This window comes from Akebia trifoliata, chromosome 3 (genome assembly GCF_017979445.1).
Source record: "Akebia trifoliata isolate Shusen 1 chromosome 3, ASM1797944v1, whole genome shotgun sequence".
Classification (NCBI taxonomy): domain Eukaryota; kingdom Viridiplantae; phylum Streptophyta; class Magnoliopsida; order Ranunculales; family Lardizabalaceae; genus Akebia; species Akebia trifoliata.
The window spans coordinates 54622023-54649731 of record NC_141377.1 but is presented as its reverse complement, the minus strand read 5'-3'; the positions used below and the strand labels follow the sequence as shown (position 1 = coordinate 54649731).

The following is a 27709-nucleotide window of genomic DNA, read 5'->3' as shown; positions in this document are numbered from 1 at the left end:
AGGAAGAAAGGAAAAAATGCATGGATGATTCTGGATGATCAAATTGGGCACATTATAAAATTTGGTTCAATTACAAATACATACGATATCGTAGTCTTCTTTCCTAATGTTTAAAGAGAACTGTGATTCTTTGTCTGGAACTTTCTTTACTCATTTGGCTGAGGGACAAGGAATCCTTATTTGGCTCAATACTTTGAATTATAGAGTTCTTGGTTTACTTTTATTTTGTAAGAGAAAATACTTTGGTCCTTTGTATTTAATTTCACTAGTTTTTCCTCAAGTTCCATTAATTGCATAAAAGTCCAACAAATTTCTTTTTAAAAATTACTTTATATGATAACATATTTGGAGAGAATTTAAACTCTTTTATCAAATATACCACTGACATGACAAGATTCAAGTATACAACTGCGATTACAATGCCAAAAACCCATATTACTTATGATGTACGCACATAAATGTAGATCACTGGTTGGTAAATATTAATCATTGCAAGTGTCAAACTCCTCAGATACCAATTTTGAGACAAGTCTTCGATGATGATGATGTCAACTTTTAAAGATTTGAAAGTGGTTGGGGTAAGAAATCTAGTACCCGGATGTGGTGGCAACATGTACATCAGAACTATTTAACAAGAAAAATGGGCTTATCATGTTTATATGAAACAACTCTTGTTATTCAAGAAGAAAAATGAGATTCCTTTGTATCTTCTTTTCTGGTGTTAAGCATACAAGAGAGGATTCAAATGTGGTGAAGACAGGTTTCTAGCTCACCAGTCCACATGAGCAGAGGGAACATCATGTACTGGATGGCCCTTTTCATTTCTTGCCATTATCCTTCGTGCCAAGGAAACTTGCTTACCGACTACGAAAACAAATGCCTTCCCTTTGCCTCCAGCACCCCTAGCAGTCCTGCCAACACGCCGGACATACTCGCTTGGTTCCCGAGGGAAGTCAAAAAGTACCACATGATCTACACCTGCAAAGTCGATCCCCCGTGAAGCCCTACACCAAAGTTTGCAAGAGATTCAGATCAGTACTCATGGAAAACCCCATATGTGTTGTTGGCACACCTTACCATGAAGCAAACATGCATGGGTGTGTGTGCACCCACCATTCAATGGGTCCCTCCAAGGAGCCACCCCTTGTGTGTGCCACATGCAGGGAGGACAGATTCTTCCCATCCAATCATCCACAAACCATGACGGTTAAATATTCCTCTTGAGAGAGAGAAACAGTATAGAACAGGTCAACTATTTTCTAAACATGGAAATCAGAAAATAATTTTTTGTGTTTGGATAGGTCCAAAATTAGATAAAGGAATTTACTGAAAGTTGGATTTAAAAAACTCAGATGGAAGATGATTTGAGTTAAAAATATGGAGGATGGCATCACTTGTGTCATGCTAGAGATTTGAATGGAATGCGGTATTCATTTCTAGCACTAGGAGAATTTCTTTCTAAAATATAATATCATTAAGAAATCCAACTTATAACAAACATAACGTTTCTATGCATCATGGATCGATTGAAAATCATGAACATGTTAGATGACTCAAATGATCAGAGAACAATCTGCGCTACCAATTATTTATGTACCATACGGCACAAAATAAATTCCAGATATTTAGGTAGGTGACAGAAGATTGAATAATTGAAATATCAATTGAAAGTTGTCCTTTTGGAGCTCAATCCTTTAAGAATCCAAGGGAGTGGCCTATACCAGTTTCAATTCTAATTGAGATAACCAAGATTTTATAATAAGATATTCCTTATTATGGTCGGCTTGGAAATGCAAAAATATTAAGTGCGAAAAATTACAGAATTTCAAAAATTATGAAGATACTATAGAAATTAATAATAAAAAATACAGTTTAAAAACTCAGGTAATGATAAAACAAGCAGAAAAGCATAAATATAACTCATAATATCACAACAGACCACTTGTAGTAAGAACAGCATGATTCACAGCATTCTGCATCGTAATAAAATTTAACATTTTCCTCGAAAGATATTAAAATAAATTCATTTCCACAAGACTAACAGAATTTACCAACAGTTTCTTTTAGTAAATAGTTTGATTGAAAACATTATTCATTTCGTGAAATATTTCAGTGAACAGTAAATTTCCATTGAAATAATCTGATTTCAGGTATAAAAGTGTAAGATTTGATGGAAATATATCGATAAAATGTATAAAAATAATAAAGTGATGTAGGAAGGACTTGTAAATTACACAAAATCCTTTCATTAGATGAAATAAATTATGATTAGTTAAATATCTCCGTCTTATCCTATCTTGAAGTATTCTAAGCCTATTAGCACGTTAATACAAACAAAAATATACAATTGTCCGTATTCTAATTAGTTGAATATATTAGTAAATATTCATGCATATTAAATAATATAATAATGTATGAATGTAATACTGAATAGTTTGCTTTTTTAAGCAAAGGGGATTTTACATATTAAGGTGCCTGTAGTGAAATTATTATTATTCTAGTTTCCATGTAGAACAACTTTTGGTTATGTACTCACAAATAAAAGCATCAATGTGTAGCAAACCTGAATGATCTTTATTTACAAAATCCATATAGTTGTTTATTGTCATTTCATGACTTATGAGTGTATTTTCATGTCTATTTTATCATTTCAACTTCAATGAAAATTTCCTCAATATTTCAATCATGTCCGTAATATTTCCATCATTTCCACAGAAATTGTATTAATTTCCACAACGATTGAAATAGTTCTCCATTTTCCTAGATGAAGGAACATCAAAATCAAATTTAGTACCTTGGCATTTGGGGTACATGCTGATACAGTTATTTGATAATTGTACTCTAATTGTTGGGCTTGCACACTTGTCAAAAAAAAATGCTGGACTTACACGTTTAAATATTCATAATCATGTCAGTTCATTAGGTAAAATTAAAACAGCAAACTTAGAGCCTAAAGGTGTCATGACTACATTGACCTACTAACTAGGTATCCTATGTTTTCTAATTTTAAAATTTAAAAGAATAGATCATGCATGTAACCCATTCATATAATAATTGTTTAAAATTATATGTAAACAGGCCCATCATAAGTCTTACTATTTGAACAAAGTTCTACATAATTTTGAATATGAAACATGTTGAAAATATATTTTGAGGAACGAAAATGTCAGTAATGCTTTATTTTGGTCTCTAGGGAAATCAATATATTTCAAGGAAATATGTCGAAATTTAATCCCATGCAGACAACTCAAGCAGATGATCTTCAGCTTTTATCTTTCTAGCTAGGGAGAATCCATTCTCCTTAGATTTTACATTATTTGTAAATCTTGAATTGTAGTGGTTTTCTCTAGGCATTAATAACCGAACTCTCATAAAAAAAAATATAGATATTGTTTGTTGTAATGGAAAAAGGAAGAATAAACAAAAGAAACCTTTACCATAGAATTGTTTACGAAAGGAAAACCTGTCAGGTAGTTTACCACAGTACCTATCAGTTTCAGTTTCAGTTTATTTAAGGAATATGTTGAAATATAATACCATGAAATAAATAGTGGGTGATTTTCTGCTTTTATCTTTCTAGCTTGGGAGAATTAATAGTACGTAGATTTTCCTTTGTGTGTAAATCTTGCATTGTGGGGTTATTCCCCTTTTATGAATACATAAAATCTTATCCAAAGACATTTTTTTAAATGAAAAAAAGAAATATAAACAAAAGAAGTGTTAACCATAGAAGCTTTTACAACAGGGAAATAATCAGATAGTTTACCACAGTACCTATCAGTGCAAATCAGAAACAGAGAGTCTTCTTTAGATTGAGAATTGAGAAACTCCTTCATATTCACAGTGCGTGATTCTTGTGCCAAAGCAGAATGGAATGGCAAGACCCGAATACGAATTTCTTTTCTATCAAAACGTTTTAATATGTTCTCAACTTTTCTGCAAGTCTCAATCTGCAGGGGAAAGGTGGAAAGGGGGGGGGGGGGGGGGGGGGGACTTAGTTATAAATAAAGCTATTTTTGAAAAGTTGAGAAAAAATTAATTATTTAGCATTCAAACTAACCTTGTTGCAGAAAATAATAGTTTTGGAAACTGGACTTTCTTCTACAAGCTGCAATAAAGCAGATTTCTTATTGAGGAATGCTGTTTCTGGAGTTTTCTCCATTCTATCATCTCCACTGCAATCTACAAGTACCTGCATACCAAGTTGTTTTTGAAATAAGATAAATAGTTCCAAAGCATGTCCAAGACTAACACAAGGTTTTGATTTGCTTTTCTAAATTTTTTTTCTTTACCTTAATTTTCCATATTAGTTAAGAACCTATAGAGATTATATAACACTCTTAGTGAATAATAGTGGAATTTTAGTTGACCAACCCAACTGCAATGACTGCAACCTATTTTCCAACTTGGAAACTTCTCCATAATTGGAGAACCAAGATTACAAAATGATGCCCCATCATTTTGAATCCAATAACGACAATAAATTGGGAAACCTCAATAAAAAAAATCCACGACAATGACAAAAAATGAAGCAATAAAAAGACTAAATCATTCTCCTTGTTATAGAAATATATACAGAGAAAATGTCAAGAACCGAAGACATGTTTCAACAAACCAACCTCTTCAAGGCCAGAGCTTGTTCGGTGTATACCAGGTCCCATGATCACTTCACAATCAGGAAAAACTTCAACTAGCTTGTTATAGATGTCCACTGGCAAAGTTGCAGTCACGAAGAGATATTGTGTGGTAACAGGAGCAGAATTAACCAAGCATTGCAACACTTGTTCAAAGTCTTCATCACCAAAGAGTATATCTACCTCATCTAGAACAGCACTGACAACACAGAAAAAGTAAAGTTGATATCAATTCTAATACCAACTGGAATTGCATCTTATAATAAAAACAACATTTTGCAAATTGGAAGAGTAAAGTCAGGCCAGGAGAGGAGGAGAGGAGAGAGAGAGGTCCACTAGGATGTCCCTAAAGCCAAAAAGAGGCCAAAATGGATGATCCTATCCATCCAATTTAGAGAAGCGGGATGGCCGAGAAGAACATTCAATAAATCGTATGGTTAAGATCTATAAAACAATGACGCAAACACGTGTATCGGTGTAGGACTGGCTGAATAACCAGGGCAGGTGTTGGTTGTGAAGGGGGCTTTCTTAGTCTTACTAGTATCAACCTTCTTAATATCTCACAGAACCTTTATGAAGCCTGAAATGTTTCTTCCTAATTAGAATTTATTTTTATTTTATGGAAAAGGGGGGGGAGGGGGGGGGGGGGGGTCTTCGGTAGTGGAACCCATCAATACGTGAGTCCAGATTCTATTCATGTGTATAAAACAGAAGAGGAAAGTTGTCAAAAAAATATCGTTTACTTGTCAGCACAGCATCCATAGAACTTGTATATTCCAAACATGCATGTCACACAGTCTTTCAGGTTTACTGACCCCATGAATTTGTTCTCAACCCTTGGAGGACCGAGGACCTTCACATCAAAAAAATTGGTACATGATGAGTCTAGGATGGGGTTATTGTGCGTGAAAGAGTGCACCACATGGCATGTTTGGTTCGTGGGGTCATTGAGGATCATGTTAGTATTGTCCTGTTTTCCAATGACATTGCCGGAAGTTCATATCTCAAGTCTAAATCATCAAAAACAAGGTTGTACATGCAACTTGGATGGCTTACCATTTCAGGTTTGTTAGCTGCAAGAAGCCTTCTTTAAGAAGGAAAATAAAGCGACCAGGTGTCGCAATGAGAACGTCTAAATCTTGCTGAAGACTTTCTAATTGAGTTCTCTGTCGAAACCCACCTGTTGCTACCATGGATCGGAAAGGGACCCCAAACTTTGACATGGATCGGCAATTACCTAACACCTGCAAAACTTAAGAGTGCATTAAGAAAAAGCCATATGAAACCATCAGACAAGATTCATCATGTGCATCAAATTGCATGACAATATCCATTTATTTACAAGACAAAGAAACTATGATGTAACATGGAGCATTTGTGGCCTACCGCCTATAGATGGTGCAACCTTATTTTTTTCTTAGTTCTCTCCTAACAAACATGTGTTACAGCTTGTTAGAGATTAGAATTAAATGCCCATTAACTAATAATTATACATATTTTAATCGTGTACGTACACACTAGAGTTTGCCCATGCCATCTTTGGGGTTAAGGGGATAGAAGACAAGAAACAATAAAGTTAGAGGGGTATTGTTGAAAAGGGGACAAAGATGATAGGAAATATATAAAGTTGAAGGAGTATTCTTGGAAAGGGGTAGAAGAGGAAAGATAAGAAGTTGGAGGGGTACTCTTGGAAAGGGGAGATAATAAAGTTAAAAGTTATCATCAAGATACGTGCAAAATTGAATATGAACCCCTCTTTATGTGGGGATAGACATTGAGAAGACGACCGTTGTGCTTTATATCGTGCTAGACCTACTATAGAAAATTATGATCCAAGTCAATGTTTTGAGAGGCTTACACCCCCAAAGCATACCTTGGGGAAGGGCTTCCTACAACACCCTGCCTTGGTAAATAAGTGTAAAAAGTAAAAACTCATATGGCATACAATTCATCAATGGAACCATTGTAAATGGTAAATGGAACATGTTGCAAGGGGTGAACTTTATGTGAATGTGTTTGTGCTAGGGCTGGTAATAATCCGATATTTAGCCGGTATCCGATCCGAAAAAATTGGGTCTGGATCTAAATTTAGAATTTTCGGATCGGATTAGAAATAACAGATCCAATAATTTTCAGATCGGGTTTGGATCAGCCCTAATCCAATCCGATAAAAAACCGATCCGAAGACATTATACAAAACCCTCATGTTTTCCTCAAACCCGTCGTTCTCAACTTGTTCACCCAAAACCCTTTCTTCTTTCTCCTCCAGACCCATCATCCTCCCTCTCTCTCTCTTCATGGTTGCGATTTGAGTGTTCCATTGCCGCTCTTCCTAAAGTTGAAGATAATGGAAAAGATGATTACAACACATCTGCCATTAACGCTCTGTTAGAGCTCAATCAAGACTGAGATCCAAGCATGGATCCATCGCGAAATCATCGAGAATCTTGTTAAGGAACTTTACAAAGGAGAACTCACTTCCAAATTAACCCAAGAATCAACTCTCTGATCTCTATTGATTTTGTTCAAACAAGTGGTGATGATTCTGTTGTTGATGTTGTTGGGCTTCCATCATTCAACCATGAAGGTATGCCTTCTTTAGAAAACCTACTTTATTCTTTGTAACTTTTTTAATTTAATTTGTGTTTTTGGGTAACTACAATAGGCCCTGCTTGATGTGTGTGAACAGTAAGAGATTTTGGTGGTGGTGTTCTTGATGGATAGGATTTTTTATTCCCAAAACCCAATTTCTATATTAAAAAAAATTGAATGTTCTTGGTGCTGCATCGGATCGGATCGGTTATGGATTTGATAACATCATTAATCGGATTGTATGGTAAAAATTCCGGATCCGGGGTATCGGATGGGCACTGATCCGGTACCGAACCGATCCGTTGCCAGCCCTAGTTTGTGCTGGCAATTTTTGGTTGTAGTACTAAAAATTGATGCTAAAAATATTCTGGGCTGTATCTTTTTTCCTCTCTTTCTTTCTTTTTTTTTTTGCCTTGTTGGTTTTTCTAGTTCTGTTGTTTGGGGGCTATCTCAGCCTCCTTTTCTCCTTTCTCATCTATATAAAATTTATATTTATCAAAAAAATATATATATTTCCATCACAACAGAAATATTGTAAAATTTTATGAACTACAGAAATATTACATAAAAATTAACGGGGAAAGGAAAATTGGATGCCAGCTAGCACTACACCTGTATGTTAGACTAATTGGACAGTCCTCTCACCCCATTGGATTCTCCAGATACTTGGCTTTATTTTCCTTATATCTCTCGATTTCTTACTCTTTTGATTTTCTAATTTTTATATCTAAAAACATATTTTACATGCATGAGATTAAGACTACAAATGTAATTACACCATTTAAGTTACATTCAATATTATTGGTAATAAGTCTCAATCACATGTCCTTTTACTAATCATCATCATCAAAGTCTTGCCCAAACTATCAGAGACATTGGAACTAATCTAGTGTAGTGCTTTTCGCATTGCCAGTCCCAAGCCCGAATGGAGGATGATTGCTTCTGATTGGGAACCTATGTAAAAGTTTTGTTATTTATTACCACTAATCATCATCCTTCGATTCATTTCTTTTTTGATAAATATAAATTTTATTAATGAAAGAAAAAGGATAAGAGGAGGCTGAGATAGCCCCCAAACAACAGAACCATAAAAACAATAAAGAGAAAATACAAAAAAATGAAAACACGCCCGACGGGAGGCTATGGTTCACAAATCATATCCCAATTAAAAATAAAATCTTGGAAACTCAATCCCTCAAAATCTTTACTCATCTTTGACCAGAAGAAAAGAAATCCCAGAATCTCTAAAATCACCGTATGAGGCAAGCTCTCCTTGCTATGGAACATCCTGTTGTTACGCTCTTTCCAAAGACCTCAAGCAATGGCGAATGGAAGGATAGTCCAAAGATACCTCTTTCTAGCAGAGAAGATATTGAAACTCCAACCCTCTAAAAGCCCAAATATAGAAAATGGAAGAACCCAATCCACCTGGAAACGAGATAAGAAGAACATCCAAATAATACGGGCGAAAGAACAATGTATAAGAATGTGGTTGGTTGACTCCCCATCCCTCAAACAAAGATGGCAGAAGTTTGGGGTTATCCACCCCCGATAGATCAAATTATCCAAAGTTAAGATTCTTCCCAAAGAAGCAAGCCATAAAAAGAAAGACACCTTAGAAGGAACAAGAGTTGACCAAATGATAGATGGAGAAAAAGATACCTCATGCAACGGAAGCAAACAATCATAGAAAGACTTAACAGAAAATTTCTTATCCTTAGCCTTGAACCATTCTCTTCTGTCCTGCTCGTTCTCTCTGAATTGAATCGAATTAAGGAGAGCTAGAAGAGATGTGACCTCCGTCAATTCCCAATCATTGAAATTCCTCCTAAATCCCAGATCCCAAGAATTCGTGTTCCCGTCTCGAATCAGACACTGCTGTACTGAGTTATTTTTTTTCAAAGAGCAAACATACAAAGATGGAAATTGGATAGACAGAGAAGAAGTACCACACCAAAGATCCTCCCAAAATCTAACCTTGTCTCCCAACCCAACTTTGAATCTAATCTCCCTATCAAACTTATCAACACCCTTCATAACACCTCTCCACACACTACACCCATAAGTTCCTCTAGCCTCCTTACTATACCAACCAAACTTCTTCTCTCCATATTTAGCCCGAACCACCTTCCTCCACAAGTTGTCTCTTTCTTCCCCGAACCGCCAAAGCCACTTGTCCAAGAGAACTTTATTTATTAGTCTTAGCCCTCTAATCCCCAAGCCTCCATTCTTCTTTGGGGTGCAAACCATTTTCCAATTCACCAAATGATACTTTCTACCACCATTATTATCATTCCACAGAAAATTCTTCATGAGTCTTTCAATCTTAACTTCCACCGATTTAGGCAACGAAAAAAGGGATAAGAAGTAAATCGGAATACTCGTTAAACTACTTTTGATCAATGTAACCTTACCCCCTTTGGAAAGATACTTTGCCTTCCAAGTACTCAATTTCTTTTCCATTTTCTCGATCACTCCCTCCCAAATGTTTTTACTACAATACGGAGCTCCTAAAGGTAAACCTAAATAGGAAGAAGGAAGCGTATCACTGCTGCACCCCAAAGTAGCTGCTAAGACTGGAAGGTTAACAACCTCACCAACCCCAAACAACTTACTTTTCTGCAAGTTGACATGAAGACCTGAAATTGCTTCAAAACAGCACAATAAAACCCAAAGAACTCTTACTTGTTCTCTAGAAGGATCTAAGAACACTATGGTGTCATCTGCGAACTGCAAGTGCGAAATCAACGGACCCTCACTGTTAACTCTAAAACCGGATAACCTTCCTAGCTCAACCCCCCTCCTGAACAATTTCCCAAAAGCCTCTGTCACTATAAGGAATAAAAATGGGGATAACAGATCACCCTGTCTCAAACCCCTAGAGCTCCTAAAATATCCTGTCGGACTCCCATTAACTAAAATAGAAAAAGAAACTGAAGTAACACACTTCATCACCCACCCAATCCACTTGTCACCAAAGCCCATCCTACCTAACATATACTCCAAAAAATCCCAACTCACATGATCGTAAGCTTTTTGCATATCGATTTTTCCTATGAGCCCCACCTTCTTATCCTTAATCCTAGAATCTAGACATTCATTAGCCATTAACACTCCATCCAGAATTTGTCTTCCCCTGAGGAACGCATCTTGTTCAGGACCAATTAAATTCTTCAAAACTTCTTTCAATCTGTTTGCCAGCACCTTGGAAATAATTTTGTACACCGATCCCACTAAACTAATAGGCCTAAAATCATTCAAGTCAATCGCCCCCACTCTTTTGGGAATCAAAGCCACAAAGGTATTATTAAGGGCATAATCTAAGCAATCTTTTTCCTGTAACTCCCAAACCACCTTCATGAAATCCTCGGCTACAATTTCCCAACAATGTTTGAAAAATTCCATTGTAAAACCATCTGGCCCCGGTGCTTTGTTTCCACCCATAGAAGCAACAACCAATCTCACTTCATCCTCCCCAATCTGCCTTTCCAACCTCACCCTTTCTTCATGAGTTAACTTGTTGAATTCGAGATTATCAGGACGAGGTCTCCTTTCCTCTCTTTCCCTATAAAGTTCTTTGTAGTAGCCCACTACCCCCTCTCGAATACCCTCTTCCCCTTCTACCATAGTCCCATTGATCATCAAGTTTGTTATTTGGTTATTTTTTCTATGATAATTGGCCATCTTATGAAAAAATTTAGTGTTATTATCACCCTCTTTGCTATCAACACGTTAATTTCCATAAATTACTCATAATGAATAGCAATATTGGATTCATGTTTCCAACACCAAGTTTTTAGGTAAGAAGTAGATGATGATATGATTCAAATTATGCCTAGTTTCATAGATTTCTTTAAAAAAATGTGGAAATGGATAAATGCATTCCAGTAGTTCTTCCACTAGAAAACATGAAAGAAAAAAAAATGACATGATTAACAAATGTCTAACTTAAGAGGTTATAGGTAAAATTACATCTTTCATAGAAAGAAACAATTAAAGACAAGTGAAATGGAAAGCAACCAAAACTACATAGCATGCATTTTCTTTTAGTAACAATGAGCACACAAAGATAACTAAAGGAAATAACATTTTTTTTTAAAACAAGGAAAAAAATAAGAAAAAATAAGAATGAAAGAAATAGAGATGGGAAAAGATGGCTCATAAAGACTTACCTGAGAAGCCAACTCAGCAGTGGGTACCAATATTACTACTCGAGGGCTCCTTGATGAGGATTTGCCTAGTCCTTGGAGCTCTTCTTGCCTAAGACGCTGTATCACTGGTGTAAGATATGCTAAAGTCTTTCCAGACCCACTTTGATCAGCTATAATGCAACTCTTTCCCTCAATAACAGAACCAAATGCCATGGCCTACAGTTGTGTCACATGCTAAACATAAGTTAAGACTCGTGCAGAACAGAAAAGAATTGGGTTAAAGAAAATAAACCATTATCCCTCATGGAGTTTTGATTTAGCAATGCCTAAGCAATGGTTTACTTCAGAAATACACATCTAAGCATCCTTAAGATCTGAAATGGCTTCCCAAACATGGATTGTAAGAGCTAAATGAACTCCCTAGAGAAAACTTTTTTATCAAGATCTTTGAAGAACATATATAGAGCACTTAAGTAAGCTGTTTAATCCTACTATTAAAGAACAAATCTATTAATGAATGCACATTATCACATAAATATTAAAGAATTGGGCAGACACTAAACTTGTACATGAGGTGGACGGCAGTGCAGAGGCACCCACTGTTCAATGTTTGCTAGGAAATCTTAGGAAGAACAGAAAGTAGGTGAATGGTTCACATCCATAATTCTACATTGGATCATCATCATCATCCAACTAGGTCATGTTTAGGCATAAATATGCCATTGGTAGACAGATCTTAGGGACTACCCGGTAGGTACCTTAGATTCTTCCCCACATGTTAATCATTTTATATCTCATCACATATTCTATGAACATATAACCAGTGAGTATTAAGTGAGACATACCTGAATATGAGAAGGACGAATGAAAAGCTGACCCCTTAGACTTTCAATCACATCCTCACTGCATCCCACATCTTTGAATGATTTCCGGCTAAAAAATCCAGTGTCCGCAGACATCTTCCGACGCTGCTTTAAAAGATTTGTCGAAACAAATGCCGAGTCCTCGATGGGCACACCACCCCAACCTCTTAGCGAAGAACCGGCAGATCTCGGAAATGAAACATTTGGTTCGTCCATTTCAACATCATTCACATGAGGTCTAAGCAAAGTAGTTTTATTTCTTGGAAGCTTCTTAAAACCAAGGTCAGTGTTTATGTCAGGACGGTTTGTGTTCATTATTGCCTCGGTACCACCAATTGTATCTTTAACTTCTCGTGAGTGGGATGCTCTTGAAATGCTTCCCGGATGTCTAAGCACACCCTTCTTCATCTTTTGTGCCACAAACTCATGTTCTGAATCCGAACTATCTGATCCACTGAGAGGTGTATCATTTAGACCTGAATTCCCATAATCATCTTCAAAATTGTCTTGCTTAATACGGGAAACTTTTTTAGAGAGAGCTCTTACTCTCTGTGCCTTCAATCTACCAAAACTTCCAGCTACACCCCGGTGAAGAGTTGTGGGGTCATCATTGCTGGTAGTGGTTGCAGCAGAGGCAACACCTGTGGTACAGAAAAAACTTTGCAGCCTCAGGAAAGGTAACCCGAAATTACTAACTACACCGATGAGAGATGATAAGAAATATGTCATAAATCTGAAGTCATTGAACCGTTTCACAATTTACAAAAAAAAATTATTTGAATCAAGACAAATTGCTTAATTTTAGTGCGACTAACTCATCAACGTGGTCCTAATCATCGCCTTGAAATCAGCATCTTTCTTTGTAAGGCAAGTGACTTCATATCTATTGTTGCTACCATTAACCACCTCATTTTTGGCCTTCTTGTTGGAATTGGAAGACTGATGATGTTAGAACACCAATACTCCGGCTAAAGCACGACCATGTTGGGAGACAAGATGAATAAGAAAATAGCATCAACTTCAAGGCAGCTCAAAAAAACGTGGACATAGAAAACACTGGTCCGAACTCATCTGCTCCCTTGAAAATGGGTTTTGAACCAGGTCCCTGCTATTACTACTCAGAGTTCACCAACTTACCAAGTTTGCACCTTCAAGTAAATATGATGATACTGATCATTAGGTATGACAATGGACATTTGGGGTGCTCTACAGAAGTTGAAACAAAAAAAAAACACGTCATACGTCGATATCTTAACTTTTATATTGTTGACAGTACTTGACAATAAATTGGTGTTTGCTCAATCCTACAAGTTACAGAAGATCAAGCGTGAATACTAACAAAGGGGTGAAGATAAATGAACAATTCCAAGTGAGTGCATTATTCAAAAGCTTAGGAGATCCCTCAAAATCTACGGGAGAAGCTCTTTTAACATTATGTTATGTAATAAACAATATCCATTGCAAAACAAAAATAACTCCCTTTCAGCTAAGGAAAGATAGAAAGCCAAAAATAAATTATTTTTAGAGTTTGAAGCTCCTGGGTTATGTCAAACTAATTGATCCTGAGAGGCCCAAACTTGGAAGAGGATCTAACAGTGTATTCTTAGGTCATTAAACTAATCAAAGGTGTGAGCAGATTCATAGGGTTAATATAAAAAATTGTAATTATCTCTCTTGATTTACACTTACATCAATTTGAATCTAGAAAAGTGAGGGATTCACAAACTAATCGAATAGTTGAGCTTACTCAACCTAGGTAAATGAACCTATGATTGAAGAAAATAGAGACTTTGGTATAGAATCTAGGGAGTAGAAAGGACAGGGTGGCCAAAGATTTTGGCTCAGACAACAATGTATTTACTTAGAAGATCATTCTACAATAGAAAAAAGCCAAGGTTTATCCTCTTTGGATGCAATGAAAGAAACCATCAATGATGACATGAACTCCCTAATGTCCAATAAAACTTGGAAATCAGTACAACTATCTCCAAGATGTAAACCCTGGAGTGCAAATGCGATCTTAAAAAACAACTTTTTTGAACAGTGACCTTGAAAAAGAAATCTATCTGGACCAATCTAAAGGGTTTAAATACCATGTCAAGAACATAAAATCTTCAAATTTTATTCAAGTGATTGTATGGTTTAAAACAGGCACACAAGCAGGGATGTAAGAAGTTTGATCAAGTGGCTATAACTAAAGGTTTTAAAATTAATGAGAATGAGACGCAGTAAGAGAAACAGAACTCTTTTGTCACAAAACTTTGACATAAAAGGTCTTAGATAGGCTGACACAATATTGGGAATTAAAATAACCAGAACCATTAGTCGTATTTTTCTTGGTCAATCTCATTATATTGAGAAAACTTTAGAAGAAATATAGATATTTGAATGTAAGCCTATATGGACAACCTAAAAAAGAAGAGAGAAAGGGGGGAAAGATATTATATGTTTCACGTAACTTGGATCTCTTATTTATTTTAATATATTTGGGGTGACAAAAATACCACTAGATAGGCAAAACACAATTTTACCCTTACAAAACTCCCCTCAAGTTGGTGCATAAATGTCCACCATACCCCAATAAAATAATAGAATTGTATACCACCAACTCCTTATATTTAACTATCTGCAAGTTGCTCACCTATTTTTACAGGTGCACACAAAATACAAGAGATAATCTTCTCCCAGATAAGGCGACAATCAATTTCTATGTGCTTCGTTCAATCATGTTGGACTGGGTTGTATGCACTACTTATTGTAGTCATATTGTCACAATGTAGCCATATTGGTCCTATTACAAGGAATCCAAGTTCCTACAAAAGATTCTTAAGCCATGGTATCTCACATAGACCATGGTGAATAGCCCTGAATTCCGCCTCTGCACTTGAACTAGCCACCACATGCTATTTTTCACTTCTCCATGCAACCAAGTTACCACCCACGAACGTACAATATCCTGATGTCGATCTTTTGTCATCTATAGATGTCACCCAATCTACATCAGTAAATGCTTCTACTTTCATATGCATCTTCTTTATAATAATAAAAAAGAACCCTCCCAAGAGAGGTCTTGAGATACCTCAAAATCCTATGTGTTGCCTTAAGGTGCAGATTGCGAGGATAATGCATATACTAACTCATAACACTCGCAGCATATGTAATATCTAAATGGTAAGGGAGAGATAGATCAATCACCCAACAAGCCACTAAAATATACCAATATCAGATAGAGGTTCACCACCCTGCTTATCAACCTTGTGGTTTGGCTGTATAAAAAATTTCCATTTGTTTTGCTCCCCCCCTCTTCCCCCAACTTGTCTTGTGCAGTCTGATTTATGTCCCAACAAATTTCCTCAAGATTCTCAAATTTCTAATATTTCACTTTCAGATTAGATATTCTCCCTTCTTCTTCCAAAGATAATGGCATATTTCCTTCATTCTTGTCCAACAGGATAATTTCATCTAACATTGGCTTTTTCTTTAGATCCACCCTCCCAAACTATCTACATTCCAAACCTTATGCTTATGTTTGAGAGCCTTAAATTTACATCTAAAATGGGATCCAGAACGCCCATCAAATGATAACGAACACCAAGCTCTCATCAATTCTAAAAAACGTGGATCTGATAACCACAATTTCCCAAAACGAAAAGGTGTAGGACGACTCAACTTCGCACTTTCCTCAAGGAAGAACGGAACTTAATCAGAAAATGGATTAGAAATCACCATCAAAACTATCAAAGGGTAATGCTCATCCGACAAGCTAGAGACAGAATGTATCCAAAAGAAAACAAGAACAATATTGGATTAATATTATGTTATCACATTCTGAGGCGTCATACAAAAATAGTGTACGCATTTTTTCAGATTTCATATGGGCGTGAAACACTTCAAAGAGAGCGACCAAGTCCGCACTTCATCCCAATTCCAACTACAGCTCATATCTTATAGATTCATCTACTGTTGGGAAAAGAGAATCGAGGTATTTTTACGCACTCAATTCAGAAATTTACTTAGTTAAATCTGCAAAAAGAACATTAACTAATTCCATCATTAAATTCCCCCCAAACAGAAACAAAAAACAGAAGGAAATGCCAGGAATAATTGACAGATTAAACTGATTCATTTTTCCAACTAATCAAACTTCCTCGACTTCAACAGAATTAAAAATACTCAAAAATCAAACTTCTATGATTTCTACTCCGAGAACAACGTAAACAATAATCACAAAACCAAACTCACCTCCTCCATTGTTATCTCCTCTCGTCTTCTCGGTCTCTTCTCTATTCGATTTAGCTCTACCTTTCGGCTTCCAAGATAAAACTTCCTTGGAGGGGATTGGACTGTCATCTTCATTGTCTCCCCAAACGATGAACTTTTCTCCAGTTTCATCATCGATTAACTGATAAGCTCCTGGAGTTTCCATAGGCTTGCGAGTATATCCAGCCCTAACCGAACCCCTAGTTTTCGCCCATTTCATCTTACCTCCTCTGTAACTGATATCAAAGTTGCGTCCATGACCATGTACAGCCGATCTCGAGCTGAAACTATGGAGAAGATGACGAGTTTGGGAGATTTTTCCACAAAAATTGATGGATTCGGAGACGTTTAGAGGAGCTTTTGCAAGCATTGTAACAGGAAGATAGCAGAGTTTCTGCTGAATTTAGTATAAATTTTCGCTTCTCAGACCATGTAAATTTAGTAGATGTTTTCTCTTTCACTTCTCGGAGACTCAAACCATGTAAACTGGTGACGAAGACGAATCGAAGACAGTAGATGAAGAGTATATGGGAAATTTTCCAATCGCAAGAAGTTTTCTCGAAGAAGAGAAGATGAACTATATGAAGTGGAGCGTTTCGGATAAGTTTATTCTCTTGGACAGTTGTTTCTGTAAGAATTTGATTCACTTCCATAGGTCTTGTTAAAATGTGCCCCTCGAGCACATGCTGAAGTCCAATAAATGCACTTTCGAAATTGGATTTTATACCAAAAATGACCTTAAAACTTTATTTTATACTAGAGTATCTTAATCGATGTTAGCTAAACTGGTAAGACCTTACGGATGTTGTTTTCAAGATCTTATGTTCAAAGTTCAAATCCCTCCAACCCTTTCTTGTACCAAATGTTAACGTTAAACACTAACCCCATCAAATAAAAAATATTTTGATATTGATATCATACCCGTTGGACGTAAGTTTTCCCAAATAAATTAATATAAATTATCTAAATACCATAATCTTCGACCTCTAACTTATTTTCTTCCCAAAATCAATCATCTTCAAGGTTGAAGTTTTTTGCCTCTTATTCAAACTTAATATTCTATCTTCGTTAATCTTGAAATTACAAAATCAATAGTTTAGTTAATTTCTTTCCAAAATCAACCATCTTCAATCTTAGGATTGTATTTTTTTTTTTCTATTTTATTCAACCTTAGGAAGAGTCAACTCAAGCATAAGGCCACTTAAGAAAATATCAAATTTTCTTAATAAAATAAGGTACTTATGTCATTTCTTATTAGTATCTTAGACAAAGCCATGTCGTCAGTTTGAAAACATTTGGGTATCTCTAATGTGGGTGCGTAATACACCTTGGATCAGTAGATAACTTCCAAGTGGGAGTGCCAATCTTAACATGACTTGAAAATAATATGAAATTGATGGGTTTGGATCAAGCTTAATTGGATTTTGATTATAATAGTGTTAACCCATCGATTATTAAATGGTTTGAGTCTGGGCTGGGGCCGTCAACCCACTTAACCCGTTTTGACACGTTTACTTGTTCTGTCAATAACGTGTACTTTTAAATATATCAATAATTATTTAAGAAAATTTTAAATTATTCATTCTTTTTGTTAAAATTTCTTATAGTTTTTTCATGATACATTTCTTTTTCAATTTCTATCAAATAAAAATGGTGTTTTAAGATATTTTTTCAAATAATTAATGGTCAATTTTTTAGTTTGGAAAAGAAAAAATATTTTTTTATTAAATTATTTGTTTATTTATATCTATATTTTTCTTTGAAATCTATAGACGTGTAGTAGTTGATTCCTAATATGGTGATCCATGTGGGTAAACGACTCTTAGTGGGATTTAAGATCTTCTTAAGTAAGGCTAGTATGTCTTTGCGATAATGAAACACACTTTGCTCAGCAAACAATACTATTACTACTAGTAATAATAATAATAATAAACGATCCTTAGTGGGATTTAAGATCTTATTAAGTAAGGCTAGTATGCCTATGTGATAGTGAAACACACTTTGCTCAACCAACAATACTATTACTACTAGTAATAATAATAATAATGAAAAACATTGTCCTTACTAAGTGAATTTTCATTATACCCTTACCTCAACACAATTCAGTAGCATGACCTGACCCATTGCCACCCCTCACTTCCAAGTGACCACTATTGCATGAAAAACTCAAGTTGAATGAGCACGTGTTGAATTGTTAAAGTTGGTAAATCCCCCTTTTTTTTAGTGGTCCAAGTCCAGACCCCCACATGTCAAACTCCTCTGAGTCCTAATATGGACTAAGCCAAAACAACATGCAACAAAGTCAGAGCACTCAATTGAGTACAATCAAGTAATCCTTGCATTAAGAACAAATCATAGAAATATCAGAGGATCCTTTAATAGACTATTTCATGAGATTATTAGGATTTTAGATTTAGGCTATGTTTGAATTGAGAGAAGTTGAGAGAAAAGAAACTCGTCAAGAGAAGAGAATAGGAGAGAAACTCTATTTCTCTCCATCACGTTTGGATTGACACGAGAGAACTTGGGACAACTTTAAAATTTTAAAATATCTTAAAAGAGATCTAGGGGCAAGTTGGAATTATGAAATAGTTTAAAAGGGTTTCTTTCCATTTTTCTCTTATCTCCGCTTTTGGAGAGAAATAAAACTCATATATTTTTGTTCTCTCCTCTTCTCTTTGATTATTTTCTCTTCTCTCCCCTACTTACAATCCAAACAAGAGAAACTCGTTTATTTTCGCTTCTCTACATTTCTCTCAATCCAAATACAGTGTTAATGACATTCTTGTATTAAATTGGTAGGTTATTATTATTAGAAAGAATTCTAATAGAACACAAAACAAATAAGAAAATAATAACAAATCTTAATCACAAAAGGATACCGCATATCTCTAAAATTTTCGTGAGAGTGGTGACAATGAGAGATGGACTAGTTGGGCCTATTTAACACACGAGTAAATGACTTTTGACTCGTTCTCTAACTTAATTTTCTTATATTCTTACTAACATGATCTCCAGAGGGTCTTGATCTACGAAACTCTCTCAAATTTTAGACTTTTTACAAGAATCAGATGGAACTCTTCATCGAGATACAAGTCCTCTTCATCGAGATACAAGTCTAGGGTGTGGTAAAGATTTTACATACATCTAATATTGATGAAAATTTGGGTCGGCATGTTTAAATCACTCAAAATAAACAAGAGAACTTGATTAATTAATTAATTAACCCTCTCAGATTTTCTTGCTAAAATTCCCCTGATTTTTTGGAAGGTTTCTCGATGGGCTGGTTAGTAAAGTGTTTTGAAGGAATGTCATCTCAGTTAAGAATATATTTCTAGTACCTAAAATACCCCTTTATCCTCAAACGAATGGTAATTGTCATGTCGCCTCAAGAATATATTTCAATTACCTTGTACCTCTCTCTCCTCAAGCCAATGACTCTCTTACCCTACATGAGATTTTCAACGACTATTGCGACTAAGGTGAAACAATTTGATTAACATTCTCAAAACTTCTTAAGATTTATTCTTCAACATGAAGCACTTTATCTTGTTTTCCAAAACAAAATATTATTTAACATTTTCTTTAATAATCAGGTATCCCAATAGATAGGGACCAGCCATATCTAGGCTTTGCCAAGTCCATAGACCATGATCTTGGCCAAGGACTAGTCCTAGGGCACGTGCAACGCTCACACATCACATGCATCAAATCAGTGAGGGTGCACCCTCATGGGTAGTCCGTGAGGAAGGAATGCTCATACTGGATATCGAATCCATGACCTATGGGCATTAACCGCCTATCGGTCCTAAATTGCCATTGAGCCAACCCCGTAGGGTTTATTTAACAATTTTTTCTAGAACATATACGGTGCACAATTCTTCAACTTATTAGAATTGGCTGATTTTTTGTGAGGATGATCTCCAAATAGGAAGAGACAAGCCAAACTGAACTCCTTTAGATTGTTGTGAGAAAATAATATTGATGGTAATTCAGATTAGACAAAACACTGGTCCAAGTACACTTGAGATTTAGCAAGAAAAAACAGGACACATCAACAAAGAATTGAATCGTATTATATTCAAGCAATTTCATACAAATATTGTAGAAATAAAGCATGCAGAAAGATCTTATCATTTGGTAGAACCTCAACTTTGAATTTCCACTTTGCATACTAGGATTAGACACCCTTCTTCCTTCCAAGTTTTTCTCGATATCACTTTGGACGCCTAATCTGAAGAGAGAATTTTCGAATGAGCATTCAAAGTAGAGAAAGAATCAATGTCATTATCGAACTTAATGCTTGAATATCTGGTCCTCACATCAAACCAGTGAGACCAACAAGGGAAAGAGCAAATGGAGGCCCCTTAACCCATCAAAGTAAGTACCAACAGACCAAAATAATCAAAGAGAAAACAAAAACAAAATCTTTTAAAATCTAATAACTTTAACAAGTCCCTCATATGAATGAAAATTAATTTTGGAGTACAGAGGAAAAGCTGTGCATGGACACCGATTTCTTTTGGATTTCATACTTTGCTTCGTGTAAATCCATCAGTGTTGTATTTTTTTAGTGAAGTGAACTTTTCCTCTCTACAGCCCAACTTCATACTACAAACAGGAAAATATGAACTACACACAAACCTCTCCCGAAACAATAATATGGTGCACGAAGGGGCTGTGCAAGATACATCTTCTCAAAGAATAATGGACAAAAAAAAATTCATGGAGGTCTTGTATGTGGGGTGATGTTCTTTCTAGTACAACACACAGTTGAACACATACATTTTAGAAGAGTTGGGCCGTGACTCTAGTTCTTGTTTCATCAAGAAAGGTTCGTTGTAGGGCTTAGACTCATAGCTCAGTTGGTCTGACACATTGCAAAACAACTTTGAGGTCATGGGTTCAAGTCCAGCTTACCCATAACAATAAAAAAAGAATGGTACCTTGTATCTGCATTAAACATTTTTTTTTTTTTGAAAATTTGCATTAAACATTGCTTATCTTCAAAACTTGTCAACTGCAAGTAAATAAGGAAGGTGAGACTATTGAAGTACCTAATGGACCAATGTCCAATTGACTCTTTTGGGTTGTCTGTTGCTTTTCCTTTTGAGTCACATTGGTTCCAGCTCAGTCAGGTCTTACCCGCATATGTCAATATTAAACATCTATTAACTTTGAATAAGTTAGAGAACATCAAAGGTAAGAAACGAGATGGCTTGATACTGTTAAGTACTTCAACATCTGGAGAATCAAAACGCACCTCAGTACATGTTAATTTCTTCAAGAGTCCGACTAGCCTTACTAAGTTAGTAAGGATTTCACCCTTACTAAGGGTCCTCGGGCTCAACTCGTGGCATCCAAAAGGACCAAAACCATGATCTGATGCTTTAGAGTTGTAGAGGACAAAATTCTATGAACTTTGGGGAAAAAAATCTAAAAAATATTAATTTTCACTGTTGAATTTTAATTTTAAATTTCGGAGTCATGTGGAAGTTCAGTAGCCGTCCATTTTCAAAACCTTGGATGAAGTTCAAAAGTTTATTTATTTATTTTTTATCCGAGTTTTTCCATGAAATCTAGGGGTTGTGGTGTAGGATTGCCAATGTGGTAATCCATTTGAGCATAAAGACCCTTAGTAAGGCTTAAAATCTTACTAAGTTGGTAAGCAAAGTGCTTTTCTTTCTTCAAACTGCTTTGCCTTGATCTGCTAAAACAGCTTCAGAACCCACAATTTCATGCTCTTTGGGGAAAGATCACATGTAAAAGATGAAATTTCTACCAATAATCCCTGCAACAACACATTCCCTCACTGAAGTGATGAAAGCAATTCGAATCTCTCAAAATAATACGCCGTTGAAATACACTCGAAATCAATTTGATAGCATGATGGCAATCCCCACACACACGAAGATTCTTGAAAATTCGAATGGGCGATCCAGACGGCACGCTGAGAAGCCCATAAGCCACAGCCAATTTCTCGCTATGGTATGCAAGACCAAGTTCCTTACCCTCTTCATCCATGTCATGGAGAGAGAAGTTCATATTTGGCACATATCCAGCTTTCTTAATCAAGATCATGACATCGTCAAGCTTGGAATATATCTCCATCATCCTTGGATGGCCTCTGTCTTCTACCATAAACGTGTGCACTTTTCCATTAATTTCCATCCAACTACACCCGGGATCCTTACTAACCCCTCTTGACTTCATCAGGCTTCGTATTCTCGCAACATCATCCCACCTACTGGCAGCAGAGTATATATTGGATAACATAACGTATGGAACCGCATTTTTGGGTTCCAAATCAAAGAGATTCTTCGCTGCCCTCTCTCCCAATTCTAAGTTCCCATGGATTCTACATGAGGCAAGCAAGGCCTTCCATACGGTCGCGTCTGGTTTAAAAGTCATTTGATTCAGTAATTTCTCTCCGCCTCGTCAATCTTCCCGGATCGTCCAAGTAGATCAATCACACATGCATAGTGTTCAGGTCCAGGCATTATACCCAAAACTCTACTCATGGATTCGAAGTAGTAAGTAGTGGAGACCGTCCTCCAAAAGACCAGCATGACTGCAGGCAAATAACAAGCCGACAAAGTAACATAATCAGGTCCAGTACCACTCGTGATCATCTCATCATAGAGTCGCAAAGAATCTTTTTGCTTGCCGTTTTGAGCATGACCAACAATAAAAGCCGTCAAGAAAAAACCACATCTCGTACTTGCATCAAGTGAAAAACCGAAGGGCATCCTCTAAACATCCACATTTCGCATATAATGTTACTAGTGAATTATCAACTGATAGAGATGACCAGAGACCATTTCTAACAAAGTACCCGTGAACTTGTCGCCCGAACTCTAAAAACTGTTAGTTCAGCACACGCACTGAAACCACTGGCGAAGATGATTTGGTCCGGGTCAATACCGGAAATTCTCATGTCACAGAATAGTTTGAGTATCCTTACTAACCCCTCTTGACTTCATCAGGCTTCGTATTCTCGCAACATCACCACCTACTGGCAGCAGAGTATATATTGGATAACATAACGTATGGAACCGCATTTTTGGGTTCCAAATCAAAGAGATTCTTCGCTGCCCTCTCTCCCAATTCTAAGTTCCCATGGATTCTACATGAGGCAAGCAAGGCCTTCCATACGGTCGCGTCTGGTTTAAAAGTCATTTGATTCAGTAATTTCTCCGCCTCGTCAATCTTCCCGGATCGTCCAAGTAGATCAATCACACATGCATAGTGTTCAGGTCCAGGCATTATACCATAAACTCTACTCATGGATTCGAAGTAGTGGAGACCGTCCTCCAAAAGACCAGCATGACTGCAGGCAAATAACAAGCCGACAAAAGTAACATAATCAGGTCCAGTACCACTCGTGATCATCTCATCATAGAGTCGCAAAGAATCTTTTTGCTTGCCGTTTTGAGCATGACCAACAATCAAAGCCGTCCAAGAAACCACATCTCGTACTTGCATCAAGTGAAAAACCCGAAGGGCATCCTCTAAACATCCACATTTCGCATATAATGTTACTAGTGAATTATCAACTGATAGAGATGACCAGAGACCATTTCTAACAAAGTACCCGTGAACTTGTCGCCCGAACTCTAAAACTGTTAGTTCAGCACACGCACTGAAAACACTGGCGAAGATGATTTGGTCCGGGTCAATACCGGAAATTCTCATGTCACAGAATAGTTTGAGTGCTTCTTCATGGGATCCATGATGGGCATAGCCAGTGATCAGCGAAGTCCATGACACCACATCCCGCTCTAACATACTATGGAACACCCTAAGAGCCCAAGCTACGTTCCCACACTTTGCATACATGTCAAGGAGGGCATTATTGATGATTTTGTAATCCTCGAAACCTGTTTTTACGATCAAGCAATGAGTGGACGTAGCATTTTTTACATCCATGAGGGAGGCAAATGAATTCAGAATGGATGGGTATGTGAAATCATCAAGCTTCATATGTCTTGCATGCATTTTCTTAAACAAGGACAAAGCTTCTTCTTCTTTCCCTTTTCTCACACATCCAACTATCAAAGAGTTCCAAGAAACGACATCTTCAATCTCCATAGTTTCCAATACCCTCTTTGCACTATTAAAATCTCCACATTTTGAATACATGCCAACTAAAGCACTATCTACGAACACATTAAGACCGAAACCACTCTGAATTACGCAACAATGCACCTGTAATCCAAACCCAATTGCTGAAACTGCCGCACATGCTGTTAATACACTAGGAAATGTGAACTGGTTTGAACCAACATCTTCAGATCGCATGTCCCGAAAACACTCTATCGCTCTTAGCCCGTCACCATTCTGAGAGTATCCCGTAACCATAGCAGTCCATAATACATGATTCTTTTTGTCAGGCATTGTCTTGAATAGATATTCTGCTTCCAAAATTTGCTTGCACTTTGCATACATGTCAATGAGACCAGTGACAACGAAGACATTAGAATCGAATTGTATCTTTATGGCATGGGCATGTATCTGTTCCCCTCTTTGTAGCGCCACGGACGTCGAACATGCTCGAAGTATGCTACCCAACGTGTATTGATTAGGTTTTTCTCCTTCAAGTTGCATATTCCAGTACAATTCGAGAGCTTTTGTCCCATACCCGTGGCGGGAATACCCAGAAATGAGTGAAGACCAAGTGATTGAACTCCGGTTCGGAGTCTCATCAAAAAGTTTTTGAGCTTCGGGTAATTGACCTGATCTGGCATAAGCAGCAATCATGGTATTCCAAGTGAATTCATCTCTATCGGACATTTTGTCGAACAATTGACGAGCTTCATCAATTCGACCAGATTTAGACAAACTATCCAGGAGCCGATTTGATGTAAAATTGGCGGGATTGAGGTATGTGGAGTATACGAGGAAACGGAATTGTTGGGTAAATTTTATTTGGTTGATTTGGAGACATGTCTTGAGGTGCAACGGTCGAAATTTCAATTTGTTCATAATAAATTTTCCCGCCGTTTTTGTCTCAAATAAATGAACTATTTAGTGAGGGGGTTTAAACTTTTCGGGTTGGATGACCTCCCACGATTTCAAACTGTTGGTAGCCCCTTGACCTCGGTCTTCTCTTGAAGACTAACAAAACGACCTCAATACCCCCATCTTCAGCCTAGACACCTTGTTTTTCTTTTCTTTTTTCCTTTCCAAAATCAGTCGTCTTCAAGCTATGCTGGTAAATTATTTATATAATCTACTAAACCCCATCGTCCATCATGTTCAACTTCACTTAAATCCCTTATAGAAAACTCTTGTTTCTATCTAAAGGTTGATAGGTACTTCAAAAATTATATCTTATTTTTGGGGTTTAAAGGTTGAAATTGAACAGACTCATGAGGTTGAAGTGTCCGGTAAAAAAATTTACCAACAAAATTGAAGATGATTGATTTTGTGAATAATAGAGATTGGATTTTAGTTACAAATTGAATATGAGGGTGTTTACTGTTTATATCATTTTTCAATCACTAATGATTTTTCTAACTCCAAAATTCTCACTCAATCTATGCTCGACTGATGTGGCGAGGACGTAGAACTGTTGATCATTTTCCTTGTGTATCTCAAAGAAAAGGATTTATGGTTTTGTGTCCTTGCCACGTCAATCGTGTATATACCAAGTGAAAAAAATTAGTAAAAAATAATAACTTTTTTTCATTTGTCAACTTGTGGGGGTGGGGGGGTAATTAGTTTGAAAATATAGAGGTGAGCGAGTAACTCAAATAATCACCAAAACATAGGGCTTAAAATGGGTCAGATTTTATCTAAAATCTGAGTGATCCAAATTTAGTAGGTTTAGTTCCTTTAAATATATCCGAATTAAAAATAAATAAAAATGTCAGATATGGGTTGATGTCCCTTGACCCAAGTCGGATCTGGACGGATATGGATTCATCCCTAGATCCAAATGATATATTACTTTATAAGTTCTGTTTTTATATTTTTCAAATAATCTTTCTTCAGTCAACAAGTGCTTGAAACAATGGTCAAGGCCTCCATCCCAAAATGAAGATGTGTTGATTTCAAGTTTTTTTTTAATTATCACCTTTAACGTTTTTTCTTGAAATAATCTTGAATGGTTCAAAATTACTTGACTCGAATCAATTAAGTTGGTCATGTCAAATCTGCATACAGGTTTATTGAAAGCAAAATGGGTCGGATATGATTTTAGTTACTAGGATCCAAGTTAGATTCAAATATGAATATACTCACATCCAACCCGAACCTGATTAGTTTTAAGACCCACCAAAATGTGGGGTAGGGGTAGCAATGGGTTGAGTCGTGTTGAGATAAAGGTATTGTGCAAAATTACCAAACCCAAAACTGACTCATTTGTTAATTGTGTCAAAAACTTAAATCCAAACCCAATAAAATTATTAAATAGGTAACCCAACTCGACCCATGTAACCTGTTTAACAAGATTTCAGTCTTAATTGAAAAAATAAGTTTCATTTCCACCACAAAAATTAAAGTACCACTACTAAAAATAAAGACATGCAATCATAAATCAATGTCCACCAACATAAATTAATTTTCATTGCCTACATGGATCACCATGTTGGTTATCAAACACAACAAGCCTTTAGATTTCAATGAAAAACTCAGATTTAAAAAATATAAATATAAATAAATCAGTAAGGACAATGTGTTTTCCTTTAAATTAAAAGCTTGACAATTAATTATTTGAAAAATGACTCAAAACATTTTCTATATTCTATAAAATTTGAGAATATGTATTATAAAAAGGTTCTACGAAATTCCTACAAAAAAAAAAAGGGGGTAATTTTGAAAATCCTTAAATAATTGTTGATATTTGAGATACCTCTCATGTTTCATGGATTAAAACGACGTGTTAGTGAAAGAATAATTAAACATGTCAAAACGGGTTGACATCCTTATCCTAAATCTGACCCATTTAATAATCGAGTTAGACGGATTGACACTATTATGACTTAAACCCAAGTAGACTTGACTCAAACTAACTAATTTTGTGTCGTATTCGTAGGTTGTGTTGAGATTGGCACCCCTAACATGAGGCATGCATAAATCTTTAGAATACTTATTTTCTAACGCCCTCATCACAAAATCGTAGATCACTTGTCTCAGTATATATAGAATTATAAATCTTTTATTTTGTATCCCGAAGCAAATTATCCACGGTACTGTGATGTGGTGT

At 36.3% G+C, this 27709-nt stretch overlaps 2 protein-coding genes across 2 annotated transcripts; both read right to left on the bottom strand.

Annotated features, from left to right (window-relative positions):
- Positions 1-627: 627 nt before the first annotated feature.
- On the bottom strand, positions 628-17139 carry LOC147408047 (DEA(D/H)-box RNA helicase family protein). Its single transcript, XM_086436895.1, has 8 exons — positions 16483-17139; positions 12223-12881; positions 11399-11593; positions 5691-5878; positions 4620-4833; positions 4061-4192; positions 3775-3950; positions 628-1004 (listed from the first exon to the last, which is right to left on the bottom strand). The coding sequence occupies exons 1-8, from the start codon at positions 16868-16870 to the stop codon at positions 770-772; spliced, it is 2187 nt and encodes a 728-aa protein (XP_086293021.1). The 5' UTR covers positions 16871-17139; the 3' UTR covers positions 628-769.
- Positions 17140-20481: 3342 nt separating this feature from the next.
- Positions 20482-25795, bottom strand: LOC147408046 (Tetratricopeptide repeat (TPR)-like superfamily protein). Its single transcript, XM_086436894.1, has 3 exons — positions 23513-25795; positions 21558-22744; positions 20482-20734 (listed from the first exon to the last, which is right to left on the bottom strand). Exons 1-2 carry the CDS (start codon positions 25483-25485, stop codon positions 22279-22281), a joined length of 2439 nt encoding a protein of 812 aa, XP_086293020.1. The 5' UTR covers positions 25486-25795; the 3' UTR covers positions 20482-20734; positions 21558-22278.
- Between the last annotated feature and the right edge of the window lie 1914 nt (positions 25796-27709).

Coding starts and splice junctions, on each gene's coding strand:
- LOC147408047 (XM_086436895.1), bottom strand. CDS start 16,870: ATGCTTGCAAAAGCTCCTCTAAACGTCTCCGAATCCATCAATTTTTGT. Junction 12,882..16,482: donor AGGAGATAACAATGGAGGAG/GTGAGTTTGGTT, acceptor TCTGTACCACAG/GTGTTGCCTCTGCTGCAACC. Junction 4,193..4,619: donor CAAGCTCTGGCCTTGAAGAG/GTTGGTTTGTTG, acceptor CTTGGTATGCAG/GTACTTGTAGATTGCAGTGG.
- LOC147408046 (XM_086436894.1), bottom strand. CDS start 25,485: ATGAACAAATTGAAATTTCGACCGTTGCACCTCAAGACATGTCTCCAA. Junction 22,745..23,512: donor ATATACTCTGCTGCCAGTAG/GTGGTGATGTTG, acceptor TGCTGCCAGTAG/GTGGGATGATGTTGCGAGAA.